General features: G+C 47.5%; 1 protein-coding gene across 1 annotated transcript; it reads left to right on the top strand.

The window, feature by feature from the left end:
- Window positions 1-4564: 4564 nt before the first annotated feature.
- GFER (growth factor, augmenter of liver regeneration) lies at window positions 4565-9268 on the top strand. The gene is made up of 3 exons (XM_066977352.1): window positions 4565-4790; window positions 5431-5636; window positions 6268-9268. The coding sequence occupies exons 1-3, from the start codon at window positions 4593-4595 to the stop codon at window positions 6428-6430; spliced, it is 567 nt and encodes a 188-aa protein (XP_066833453.1). The 5' UTR covers window positions 4565-4592; the 3' UTR covers window positions 6431-9268.
- The last annotated feature ends 4317 nt before the right edge of the window (window positions 9269-13585 follow it).

The raw sequence follows: 13585 nt of genomic DNA, 5'->3' as shown, positions 1-13585 counted from the left end.
GATTCATGTACCTGGAAATATACATTATGATTTTCTGCTGCTATTTCCTAGTTCGCTGTACTTTCACAAGAAACTATATGACGAATTCCTAAGGTTGTCGTCTTTCTAACCAGTTGGACTTTAAGCTCACTTCCTTACCTGTTCATAGATGTCAGCTTCCTGGCAGTATATCACCCTGGTGAGGGCAACAGTTATATTCAACAGGAAGTATCCATAAACCATCACAGAAAAACCACAGTAACATCCTGAGAGATATGGGGTAAATCCTGAGAGGCACAGGGCTGCCCAGAGAGGTTGCAGAGTCTCCTCCTTGGAGATCTCCCAAAGCTGCCTGGACGTGGTGCTGGGCACCAGCTCTGGGTGGCCCTGCTGGACCAGGGGTTGCACCAGATGGACCCGGAGGTCCCTGCCAACCTCAACCAGTCTGTGAAAATTTTCCAAAGCACTCTAAATAAATTCACGAAAAGTCGATGCTGTTTAGATTCCCAGATGAAGCAAAAGCCTTTGCAGACATCACTCCTTGTTCTCTGGTCACAACCTGACTTCCAAGCACAGCAACAGAGAGAAGCGCAGGGCAGCAGGCGGCCTGGGCTGGGTGTTACCTTTCCGTACAACCCTGTTGTAACCTAGAAAGTGGGCCATAAGGGTAGCAGAGATTCATCTCTCTGTTAATTGTGCTAGTTATCCGTGAAAATCAGCAGCTTTTCTGTAGACATAACCATACCCACACGCACGTGCGCACTGCTAAGGGTCCAGCTGCTGGCAGAACTGCCTGGAGCCTCCTCGGGGCCTCCCCTCCTTGGGGTCTCCCCTCCTGTGCTCCTGCCTGCCTTGCCGCTGCTCTCAGACCCTGCTCCCCTGCACGCCGGGAGCTGCCGCTGTACAGCGGGGCTTGGAGGTGCCCAGTCCTGGCTGGCTCGAGGGCGAGCAGTGGGCTCCGTGCCTGGCCTCCGGCACAGATCATCTCCCGTTTTTTCTTCCTCCCCCGTGCACCCACCGTCAGCTGCCAGTCCACAAGCTCTTGTTTAGTGGCCGCCGGAGATAAGGGCAGAACATCAAACAGCAGCCTTCCTCTGAGAAACACAAACACACCCTTCACGTTTTCTCACGTTCAGGGTTTACCAGTGCTTCCTGGTAATTAGTGTCATTACAGCCCTGCACGTTACCCTATTCCAGCCACAGATCAGGCAGCTGTTCAGAAGAGGTACCTGTCTGGCAGACCTCGGTGAGCCCTGTCTTGCAGATACAATTACATTAAATAAAACATAGGGGCACTGTTAGCGGAGTCCCACCCAGGAGTGCCCAGAGGCACCGGCTGTCAGAGTGAGGAAGCCTCAGCCGGGCAGCACGTGGCGATGCTTCCGTCCTTGTCGCAGGAGACCACTGCTCTTACGAGGGGGCTTTTTAGACACATTCTTGGCAACAGGCTTTATTACACCGCCAGCTCCTCAGTCAAAGTGCTAGGTGGGAATATGCACCAGCCCAGCCTACCGAAGCTCACTGCGGAGATGTGACAAGTGTCAGCACTAGACAAGGGTCTGCACTAGATTTGGAGTAGGAGTCCTCCAAAAGGAGCTCCTCGAGCTGTGCCGCAGCCCCAGCTGGATGCAGCCCCCTTGGTCAGCCCAGGAGCCACCTCACAGACCAGCACAGAGCCACCCCACGAAAAGGGGCCGCAGGGCAGGGCAGGGGATGGCCCCGCCGCTCCGTGAAGGAAGGTAGATCAGGCTCTGCGCCTGGATTCAGTCAGACAGGAGAGTGGATTTCCTTGGTGTGATCTGAGCGTGAGCATCTCTCCATGCTTTTCCTCTTCAGCTCTGGAATGAGATGATGCTAAACACAGAAAACTGGGAGCAGCTTTTCCTAGAGAGCCAGGTCTGCTCTTACAGCTGGCCAGAAAAGATGCAGGGGGAGCAACACCGAGTACCAATCCCACCTTAAGCAACAGCTTCTTTACAGTTTATGAACTATTTACTTTCAAATAAATATCAATCTTGCTTACATTTTAGTTAAGTATATAAATGAAATCACGGTGGAGGAAGCAAACAGACTGTTAACAGCCATTCAAAGACATTGCTTTGTCTTACAGACATTTCTGCAATTATTTAATTGCCTAACGGCTGAAGAGTAAAGCACTGTAGGAATTTCCCCTGGTCTCTTCTAGATGCCACAATACCTTTTCCTCAGAATTAAAAAAAAAAAAAAAAAAAAAAGAATGAGGTCATCAATGTCATTTAAATATTTATTGGTGTACAAAGAAAACAAATATAAAGAACATATTTTCTCTTACTAGGTCTTTCCTTCGTGTATGAAATTTATACTGTTGTCTATAACTTCAGACAAAGACATTTTAGTAGTTGTAATCAGTTACGCATCTCTCTTCTCCCTCCCACACGAATATCAGCAACAAAATGTTCTCATCAAATCGCAAATATAAAAAATGGATCCAGGCCCAAGAATGGAGATCCAGATCACCAGCTCAGCACTACGCAGACCAGGAAACATATCAGCCGTTTCCACATAAAGCACGCTAAGTCTGAAATCTTTTCTGAAGGCGAGTCTCTGAAGCATTTTTCTAAAATGATGCATTACCTACTAAAAATGTTATGCCACGCTGTGTTAAATATATCAGAGGATAAGAACAGAAAATGAGAAGTACTTTTCTAGCACCTTTCATACAAATTGTGTCTTTGCAGAATTTGCAGCACAACAGCATTTAATTTAACATCAGGGAAAAGTCTCAAGGTGCACTTCAAATAGGCTGTGACACAGTCGGGAAGAAACAAGATGTGGAGAAGTACAGCCATTTCCAGAAGGCTAGAGCTGCTCCATAGGCACACCAACACTGCCTGAAGGGACACGAAAAGGGCTGGTGCTGCCTGAATGGGAAGAAGAGGTTGTGTGTGTCAAAAAAACTATCCCAGACAGCTGATACGAAATTTCTTAAGATGAAATTTCATCTCTCTTTCATCCCGGCTGTACATTTGCATGTATTAAACAAAATTCTGTATTTTTCACTTGGTCTGTAGGACACAGAGGTGAGAAGTGGAAATGGGCACAAACTCCATGTTCCAGAGTGCATTGTCCACAGTGGGAGATGTATCCTGTGGCCTGGAAATCTCTAATGGCATGACGGCATCGAGCCAAATAGAAAGAAAAGAGCAACCCTGTGCTGCCTTCTGATTTTTCATTCTCAGGATCCCCATTAAGAACTTCACAACACTGCTCTGTCTCAGAGGCTGGCCAGAGGATACACTTTTGGCAGTGGCACCCACAAATTAATTGTCTGCAAGCCTTATGTTCACTTCCAGCACGGTGCTACACCCCAGCTACTTTGCCTTTCCAAGGGGCAGCGAACAGCTCTGAAGTTGGTGCTGTGCGGGACCACCGCCCAGGGTCACACCTGAGCTGAGCCGCAGCCGCGGTGTGCTTGCAACCCCCATGGATCGCCAGAACAGGAATAAAAGGAAAGCTGCTGAACATCCACTCAGCACAGGAGACCTGGGGGAAATGTCCTTGGCAAGCTCTACCCTTGCATAATGTGCAAACAGTCTGGGCAAATCCCTCCTTGGTATAATTTTACCGGGACACGAGCACATGACGGTTTCTAAAAAACGTAAAATTGGTTATGGATACATCCTGTTGCAGGTGCACGGGTTCAGGCTGGGTCAAACAGTTGTTTGTTCTCCAGATTGGGGTGCCGGCTGTGTCACGGGATGGTGCTGAGGTGCCACCACCACAACTGCCATGTAGGAGAGTGCCCCGTACCACTGGGTGTCCTGGCCGGGCCTGTGTGCTGCGTACAGGCATCGGCACAGCTGCTGTGGCCCCCCAGGTATTGTGGCCCCCCAAAGAGCTGCTGCAGCCCCCGAGGCGGTGCGGAGGACACTCAGTGTCATCGTGTGGAGGGCGAGCGGGCTCTGGCTGAGGCACAGCATCGCGGTGCTGCAGTGGCTCAGCTTTGCCCCGGCTGGAGTAGCAGTAGCTAGATGTAGGGCTTGGCTGTGGAAACTGAACATTTGCCTTGGTCTGTAGCGTGAATAAGCTGTAAATATGTACGCAGACAGGCCTGGGTATGTATGGTGAATAACCTGTAAATATGTATACGAATGGCCTTGGTCTGTATGGTGAATAACCCGTAAATACATATACAGACTGGCCTGGGTACGTATGGTGAATAACCTGTAAATATTCACACAGACAGGCCTGGGTATGTATGGTGAATAACCTGTAAATACGTATACAGACTGGCCTGGGTACGTATGGTGAATAACCTGTAAATATTCACACAGACAGGCCTGGGTATGTATGGTGAATAACCTGTAAATACGTATACAGACTGGCCTGGGTACGTATGGTAAATACACAGTAAACGCATATACAGACAGGTGCACACGTTTGTATCCTTACAGAGCACTGGAGGGAGGGCTCGTGTCACCAGCCCTGTATGAAAGACTCCCCCCCCTCCTCCCCATCCCCCGAAGCAGACCCTGCCCCTCCCCACACCCCCCCCAAATGTTTTATTACCCCCCCCCCCCAGCTCGGCCTCCCGCGGCGGCCTCCCCCGGCCCAGGGTGCACCGCGGCGCCAAGATGGCGGCGCCCAGCGAGGGCCGGCCGGGCCGAGGGGCAGCGCCGTTCCCGGGCGCTGAGGGCGGCCCCTTCGCCTTCCCCTTCGCCGGCGCCGCGGGCTCCGGGGCGGAGGAGCCGGCCAAGAAGCCGTGCCGGGCCTGCACGGACTTCAAGAGCTGGCTCCGCGAGCAGAGGAAGCGGGCGGCGCCGGGCGGCGGGGTGAGGCGGCGGGGCCGGGGCCTCCCCTCACAGCCCCGGGGGCGCTGGGGCCGCGGGCCCGGTTCTTGCCCCCCCCCCCGGGGGAGGGAACGGGGCAGGGGCTGCCCCCAGCTCGGCCGCTGTCCCTGTGCTGGGGTGTCAAGGGGCTGTGCCCCCCGGTGCTGATGTCCCCTCACAACCCTCGCTTAGGGCTAAGCCGTAGGGCTAATAAAATAGCGAGGGGCTGGGGCGCCTGGTGTAGGAGGGCGGGCAGAGAGAGCTGGGCCTGGGTAGCCAGGAAAAGAGAAGAGTGAGGGGAGACCTCGTTAATGTGTAATGGGGGGCTGTCAAGAGGATGGAGCTGGACTCTTCTCGGTTGTGCCCAGTGACAGGACGAGAGGCAGCAGGCACAAAAAAAAAAAAAAGCTCAGGAGGTTCTGGCTCAATATGAGGGGGCACTTCTGTACTGGGAGGGTGGGACAGGCTGCCCAGAGAGGTTGTGGAATCTCCTTCTCTGGAGGTATTCAGAACGCGCCTGGATGCCATCCTGCGCAATGTGCTCTAGGTGGTCCTGCTCAGCAGGGGGGTTGGACTAGATGATCTTCAGAGGTCCCTTCCAACCTCGGCCGTTCTGTGACTCTCGGATTCTCTCCTGCTGCAGGTTGTGGTGGAGGAGAAGGAGCCACCCCCAGACTGCCCCCTGGACAGCGAGCAGCTGGGCCGAAACACCTGGGCCTTCCTGCACACCATGGCAGCCTACTACCCCGACCGCCCCACCAGCACCCAGCAGAAGGAGATGAGAGACTTCATCAACCTCTTCTCCAAGTTTTACCCCTGTGAGCACTGTGCTGAGGATCTGAGGGAAAGGTCATTTGCCTCTTTGATTTTTTTTTTTTTTCCCGGTAGCTGGTGAAGGGGCCTGAAGTGCTGGCTTGCAGCAGGTATTTGCATATTAGCAGCTCTTCCTGCTGTTGGGGTTTATAGGTACCTGAACTGGTTTCTTCCACTGCACAGATCAAAGACACACTTATTCAGAAAACAAATACCTTTTCTAGTGCTGTTAGGTTGTATGCTGCCTCCAAGGCCTCCCCAAGGTTGTTTTATTGTCTTCCTGGTTCAAACTGGACTTGCCCTCAGTCGTGGAATTATACTGCGACTTGGAATAATTCAGATTTCAGTAGGCAAGTGTGCTTATATCTCAGAAGAGCCCCTTTACTGGCAACCACAGCAGTGGAAGCAAAGACTGAAATAGGCTGTGATGTTTGGTAAAGTTTTCTACCCCTGTTACTGTCAATATATTTATCAAAAATTTCAATATTTTTTTTGGGGGGTGATGAACAGGCAAAAATATTTGAAACCTAGGTAGCGACTTAGTAGGCATCACATGGCAAAAAATGTTCAGCAAGAGACTGGCTGTCTGTGTGCTATGTGCCTTCTTTGGGTATTGAAATGGGTGACTGTAAAGCAGTAACACTTGTTTCCTCTTCCCTGTTTGCAGGTTGCGAACAAATCAGCCTGATACTAGCAACAGAAATAACTTCTCCCAGTGGTTGTGTCTTCTTCATAATGAAGTGAACAGGAAACTGGGGAAGTCTGAATTTGACTGCTCTCGTGTGGATGAGCGCTGGAGAGATGGTTGGAAAGACGGTAGTTGTGATTAATCCGTAGAGACTGCTCTGAAATCTAACAGACCAATTCACTCTGGTGTTGAGTCACTACAGGGAGATGTGCGAGTAAATACGTGTGTTGGTGCGCCTGTGTGTGTGACTGATACGGCTTGTGAAAATAAAGGTGAAACCAATTCTGAAAGCCGGCTTGAAAATCTTATCCTAATAGCATTTTGATAAATGGTCGTATCAAATGCATCATCTGAGGGACTGAGGCCTTACATTTGGCACAGGAATTCCAGCAACCTGTGAAGTTAAGTTACTGACAAACTTGTGAAGACTTCTTCATTGCAACATTTCCTTATTTTAGGGGCATTTGCTTGTTTCTGTGACTAGAATTCGTTTTCCTGCACACTGTTCTAGAGGACTGCCTTGTGACATTTTACGTTTGTCTGCAAGCACTACCCTGATGTTGTAGAAAATGCATTTTTAATTGTCATTTTAACTTCTGTTCTGATAGGGCAAATTCATACTGTGTTTTGTGCCAGGTCTGTACCCCTTGAGCTCTTCTTCAGACATCTCCAGTGCTTGTTGTTAAACTTTCATTCAGTTGCTTTGCTACAAGCTCTGAAAGCAGGTACGTTTAAGTGCTAAAGTCATGGAACCTTGATTTCTCATGTTATTTCTGCGTTTCAACTTATGTAAGATGACATCGTAGAAAAGTGACCTAAAACAAGACAAAAAAAAAAAATCACGAAATGGAAGGAAGTATCAGCTGGGTGAAATTCAAATGTTTTAAATTGATTGCTTATTTTCTTTGAATGCAGAAGCAGTATGACAAGAAGGCCTACCGAGTTTCTTACTACTTCTTACTTTTAAAGCAGATAATTGTTCATCTCTGCTACGAACTGTTGTCAGTTGTGAAAATAGCTGTAACGGTCTGAGACTGATACCTGTAATGAAGCGTATTCAGTTTTGTTTAGCATATGGTATTTCTGAGATGTCATTTGTGTTTTGAAATTCTTGATTGGGATTTGCTGACCTGTTTGACATTCTTGTGTTTTCACCTAGCTAAAAGTCTCCCTAGAACAAAAGGACTTTACAACCCCCCTTTCAGTTTTTGAGTCCAGCTTAGGGTTGTATTGTCAGCTTTAGATAGTATTTACTGCACAGAAGACTCGAAGGAGTCCCTAAGGTAGATTCCTTCTATAGATACTGGCCAGAATCCATGTTAGAGGTGTTTGCCCTAGGTCAGCTATATTGCATCAGTGTTACTGATATGTAAGTGTGAATTTCAGATGAAAGTGCAATAGCAGCGTAAATGATTTACACCGCAACGTGTATAAATGCACGTCTCTTTAAAGAGACAGTTTATATATAAAAAAAAAGTCCAAATACTTTCAAATTCTTAAAATAGATAGGAATATCGTGCCCTTATTGCATTTCTGGCAGTGAAAGTTTGCAGGAGTTTGCACAAACCATGACAGTAAGAGGCTGCTTCCTTCTGTACTGAGCTTTTCTGGTGTGTTTTAGTAAGCTTCCTTATTTGATGCACTGCAGAATGTTTTTAAATTTACTGATAGAGTGGGAGTTGGATGATAATGGTAATTTTATAACAGTACTAGGGTGATGACGGTCTGCAGCTGAGAACTTTGATCTTCAAACCTTTGTACGTGGGGCTCCTTAGTGTTTAGAAAAGCAATCAGAACTTTGGAAATATATTTGGAAGATATATGGCACGTTCAAATCTTTTCAAGTTGAACCTGTTAAAAGAGTATGACACGTTTTATGGACTGGTTATTCTAGCAAGTTTTATTTAATAACATTCCTAAACATAAACCAAACAAATCTGATAAGTGTTTCACGAAGTGTGCAATCCGACTTCTTACTTCAAGGGATTTAAGTAGATTATTAAAAGTGCTCAGAAAAATTCCCTATTGGCATGGTGAGGTTCTTAGAACAAATAAATTCAGGCCCCTAGTTCTTGTTTTTTAGTAATGAAAATTCCCAAAATGAAGCACGTAGGTATCCACTAGTGCGGTGAGGACCAACAAAAAGGCTGTAGCCCCCTTTTGTCAGGCTTGGCCTAAATTGCCAATGGGTGTGGACAAGCATTTTCTGCTGGACGCAGTTGTCCTAAGGGATCATTTTTCTGTTCCTTTCTAATCTGTCCTCAACAATTTCATTGCTCATGAGAGCAGGTTGTGAGATTTCGTGCTAATTTGCTTCAGTATAAATGTGGAGGCTGGTAAAGCACCTGTCTTGTCCTATTTCATCTTAGTGCTGAAAATGGGCCAGGTTAGAGTTGCACTTGTTTGTGCAAGCACACGTGGTCTCTGCTGGCAAGTCCCAGGACTGCTGCTGCCATTTGCAGGCAAGCAGCTGGTGATGGGCAGGAGGACGGCAGCCTTCCACCGTGCCTCTGTCCAGGTCTTGAAAGAAGAAAAAAAAAAAAACGAAGCGAGCGTCTGTAGCAAATGCCTGCTTACAGCGATGCCACGAGCTGTGGCTACCAGGATGTTACTAGGGCCGTTTGTAACTTTGCTAAGTGGCCATTTGGTAAAATACGTGCTTGAGTTCTCTGTTCTCTCCTATTTATGGCTTTGCAGAAGAGCTTTGGCTTGTGTGTTTTTCAGGCATAACATCTCTGTGGACTTGACTGTCCAAGAAAGGATTTATTTTTTTGCTGCTCGTTTATAACACATCTAAAGTTTTAATCTTATATATAGAATTTCTATTGAAGATATTTGTATTTGTGTACATAAAAAGAAGGGGAAAATTGTGAATTCTCTCCTAAATGCACTTGATTAAATCTAGTTTTAAAAAAAATCTGTATTCAAATTATGTTTCCTGTTTATGTGAAAATAATAAAGCAACTGAGTTCGTTCCTGGCTTCCCTACTGCATGAGGCCTTATGAAAAGCCATCGGGGTGCGCTGGCGTGTCCAACCTTCTGCATGCCGATATCTTACTGAGCTCAGCCGAGGTTGTGTGATTCTGTGTGTATTGATCAGACAAGGTGGGGCTGCAACCGGTTCTTTTTCCGTTGTGCTGCTGAATTGCTGCAATTCTCTTCAGAACGTGAAGGCTACAAAACAGCAGCGACGTAGACCAGGTCCTTGTCCGTCAGGTCAGAGTTTCTCTGGGGACTGGGGGGGGGATTTTCTGTGCTGTGCTTCTAACAGCATGGAAGGTAGCATTACAGTTGGGAGTAGCTCAAATCCTGCTGAATTTGAGCAAGATGGCAGTTGGGGGTGTCACCCACTGGAGGGCGATGCTTGTTAACTGCATAGTCACTGAACAGCCATGCATGGCCAGAAAGGGAAAGCTGCTTCCTATCAGCACGAGGAACCCTTGCAAGATAAGCACAGTCAGGAGCAGGTGCTGCTTGAGGAGCTTCTCAGACCTTATTCAAGAGCTGCTCTGTGTCCTAGGCACCTGGCTAACCTTTCAGCTTGTCAGAGGACTTACTGACTTCACAAACTGGGTTCCATTCATAGCTGACTTTTTTTTTCCTAAAAGCAAAGAGCAGGGAGCCACGAGGGAATTTTCTTCATGAATGGGAGGCAGAGTTGCTTGAGTAAGTGGCAAGTGCAGATGTTGACGGAAGCAGCACTGTGCCTTTAACATTTTTCCAGGGATTAGCTGTTCCTTTGCAGTGTGTTGGGTGTATACAGTCTCCTGTTTACAGTAAGATCCTCAGGAGTGGCTTTGCTTGCATGTGTCTCCAGCCTATTACAGGTTGTGTGTGATATTTCTTCCTGTTGGAGTTTTTCAGGCTTGGAGAGGGTAGTGGGTTTGTTTGTTTTCCCCCTTCCTAGCAGCATTTTTTTTCCATTCCCGGAATGGCTGTTCAGGCTTTTTGTCTGAGCGATGGAGAGGAGCTGCTCAGTGTTTTCTGTAGTCGGGAGGAAGCACGTCAGTAGAAACTGCCAATAAGGTTGTGTGAAGTCAGCTCTTGATTTTGTGGTTTAATAAGAGAATGGAAATCAAGCAGGTTAAGCAAAACCACAGCTACCAGCACATAGGCAAGCCGTCAGTTAGAAAGGCAGGACTGTCAGAGGGAAGGGGTCAGCACTGTGGTCAGCTGGAGCACTGACCTGGGTTGGCACGTCCCGCAGGGAGGTGTGTGTGAACACCACTGCTGCTTCCTCGCCGGCTCACACAGAGACAGCTCGGGTGTCTGCAGCAATCCACGATTAATTGACAGCTGAGGGAGCTGAGAGCTGGTGGTAGCTGGGATGCAGCGTAGTCTGCTGCAAGTCAGAAACCACTGCAGGCCACAAAACTCTGCGACAAAGGTTGGTTCTTACCAACTGAGGATCAGTGGGACTCAGCACCCTTATCCGTCCTGACACTGGTATCTGGCATTGCTATCAGTTCTTCATTTTTGTGATTAATGTCTGCAGAAGCAAAGACAAACAAGCAACACTAATATTTGTCTGCCAGGCTTTGAAACTTTCTGTTCCCTTTGATGTGTGGCAATCCTGTCTGTGCACGCTGGGCTAATGGATGCTAGCTGGTACAGCCCTGAAAGTTACCCTGGCACTCGTCTGGGCTCACAGCAGCTGGCGCAGCAGGGCAGTGGCCCTGGCACTCAGGCCTGCTGAGTTCTGCTCCTGTGACCTTGCTGCTGAAAGGTGGCCTCTGTTCCTGTGCTCTGTGCTACTGTGGGTTTTTGAGTTTCCTTTAGAGCACACCCAGTGTAGAAGTTTCCTCCTGGTCTCAGGTTTTCCATCCCAAATATCACGTACCCTCTAGCTTCTTGGTTTCTGTTGTCTGTTACCGCAGTGTTCTTTCCAGATCTCTGTTGGCTATGAAGAAAATTTGCTTTGCATCTTAACCAAGTAAACAGTAGAGGGCAACAAAGCTTGTATTTGGCTTTAGCATTTCTTGCACTCCTTTAAAATAGCAAGCTGCTCCAGTCCCTCTTGTGGGTTGCGTGAGATTTTGGTGACTTCAGTTACTTCTCAAACTAGTGGCTGTGTGCAGTACTTCTTCTATAACTGCACAGATGAGAGAGATGTTACTTTTACGCCAGCAGCTAAAGTCTGCACTTGGAAGTATAAAAAACCACTGCCTGGATGCTATTTCCAGCTTGCTTCCTACCTGCTCTTCAGCCCATAACTGGTTGTATTTGGATAAATCTTGGCTTTTCAAACAAGCAGTTAACAGATGGGAGAGGGTAAAGGAGCTTTATCTGATAATTTTGTAACAGTCACTTCCTTATACAGAGCACTGTTTGTGTAACACAGGGCAGTGCTTGCTTTCACCGTGAACTGTTCTAGGTACAAAACCAGAGGAGAGCAGAGTACCGAGGCACGCACAGCCTAAGCACCAATGGAGCTTTGCACAGAGCAAACACAGGTAAGGGCAAACATACGCAGTCATGAACATTTTAGTCAGGAGGATCAAGATTGTTTGATGCAGTTGTCATCTGCTCTGAATGCTTTATGGAAAAAAGAGGGTTTGGAAGGAAGATCAGAGGACAGTTAGGACTTTAACAACACTGTTGCTGTTGAGAGACAGGGATGCAAACGGCCTTTCTGCATGGCAAGATACAGGAATAAATCCCAAGAAGTTTCATGGGAGCTTTGCTTTGAATTTGCACATCTGCAAGAAAGGAAACAGCTGAGTTAAATTGCTGTCTTTCTCACAGTAGACACCAGGCAGCTATTTCATGCATTCCCTCAAAGCTTCTGTTTTATCCAGAACACCGAGCTTTAGCTCTAAACTCAAGTCGATGCTAGGGGACTTTCCTTTCAAACACCAAGTTTGGTCAGGCAAAGCCAAGCTTTCCCTGCTTCCCCTATCACTGACACCTAGCTAGCAGTAATGTGAAAAAGTGGATGCCGTGGCTGTGCTTCGTGTGATGCTTCTTAGAGGGGGTAAAAGATAACGCCCTGCGCAAGATACACAAGGTGAGGCCCGTATGGCTGGAACACGTGGCTGGAGACTCAGAAGTTCAGTTCTTCATTGACCATAGGCTTCTTGCTAGGCTCTAGGTAAGTCGCTTCATCTTCCGTAGCTGCACTTCCACTTCTGCAAAATGGGGATAAAAATAGCAGGTTCACCAGCCTTTTCCTGTGTTTTCTATTTAGATGACAATCTCTGTCAGGGAGGCCATTTTATTGTGTTTGCACTGCACAGTCCTGGGCCCATGATTGTTCATTATAATAAAAATCTCTCGTCTTAATCTGTCTCTCAAATCTCCTTTATGTCAGGTGACATCTTTCTTTAGAATCCAAGGACCCGGTTGATATTTGCTGTGTTCAGTTAAGAAACGAGGTGTTCCTCATTTTCAATATCGTACTACAAATACCACGTTTGCTGTGCAAACATCAGGACCCTTTTTTCCCCCAGAACTTGCACTGTGAATCTTGCAGTGTTGTGCAACATGGGGAGAAATGATAACGGAATGGCTGAGCTGGGAGAGCTCCTTTGGAAGCAGAGCTGGACGTGTCTCAAATGAGAGCTGCAGAAGCTGTGCGTGTCAGAGCATGGCTTGAGCTGCTCTGAGGCTGCCCCGTGTCCTCGTAGCTGTCAGCTCTGCTCTCATTACCGTGCCTTCTTAGCTGCAACGCCAAGCAGGTAGCAGACGACAAGCACCAAAGTCAACGTTTTGGTCAGGCTCTACACGAGGTGACTCCTTGTTGTGGTGCTAAGGAGGCCAGTTTGGAAAACAGCCAGGGATCTGATTTCCCTCTTGTCTAGCACTTTCCGAGGTGTTTGTGCACCTTCACGTAGAGTTCAGCCTGGGTGCTGAAACAGGTGCGATTACTGGTTTGCTATGAAATACTTTGAGAAGAAGCAAGGAATAAGTTTAGCAGATAAGACATCGTGCTTGCAATTGCACCACTGGAAAGCATTTTGAAACCCGGTAGGGGTTTTGTGCAGTTCGTTTTTTATGCAAGTGCTGAGATATTAACTCTTCTGTTCTAAACAAACGCTATCTTAATTAATTGAATTCCACCATCCAAATCTTCCCCTGGTGACTTCAGTCAGTCAAATTTTCTGCATTTTTTATAGCGTGTTTATCTTGAGTTTATACTTGCACGGTAACTGCTGAATCCCACCTGAGAAACGGCTGCGTTTCAGACCTGGATGTGTAGCCACCTAATAAAGGAACTTCCAGATATTTTTGGATCTCTTAGGGTGGAGGGCATGAGGTAGCTTTCTTAGTAATGGCGTTCGAAGGTATTGCTAATCA

Source organism: Anser cygnoides, chromosome 15 (genome assembly GCF_040182565.1).
Source record: "Anser cygnoides isolate HZ-2024a breed goose chromosome 15, Taihu_goose_T2T_genome, whole genome shotgun sequence".
NCBI classification, from domain to species: domain Eukaryota; kingdom Metazoa; phylum Chordata; class Aves; order Anseriformes; family Anatidae; genus Anser; species Anser cygnoides.
Note: the sequence above shows the minus strand (reverse complement) of the source record. Positions and strands in the feature narration are given on the sequence as shown.

What these genes read in the sequence shown, in the direction of transcription:
- GFER (XM_066977352.1), top strand. Translation starts at nt 4,593, where the DNA reads ATGGCGGCGCCCAGCGAGGGCCGGCCGGGCCGAGGGGCAGCGCCGTTC. An exon ending in GGGCGGCGCCGGGCGGCGGG is followed by an intron (nt 4,791 to 5,430) that starts GTGAGGCGGCGG and finishes CTCCTGCTGCAG; the next exon opens with GTTGTGGTGGAGGAGAAGGA. An exon ending in GCTGAGGATCTGAGGGAAAG is followed by an intron (nt 5,637 to 6,267) that starts GTCATTTGCCTC and finishes CCCTGTTTGCAG; the next exon opens with GTTGCGAACAAATCAGCCTG.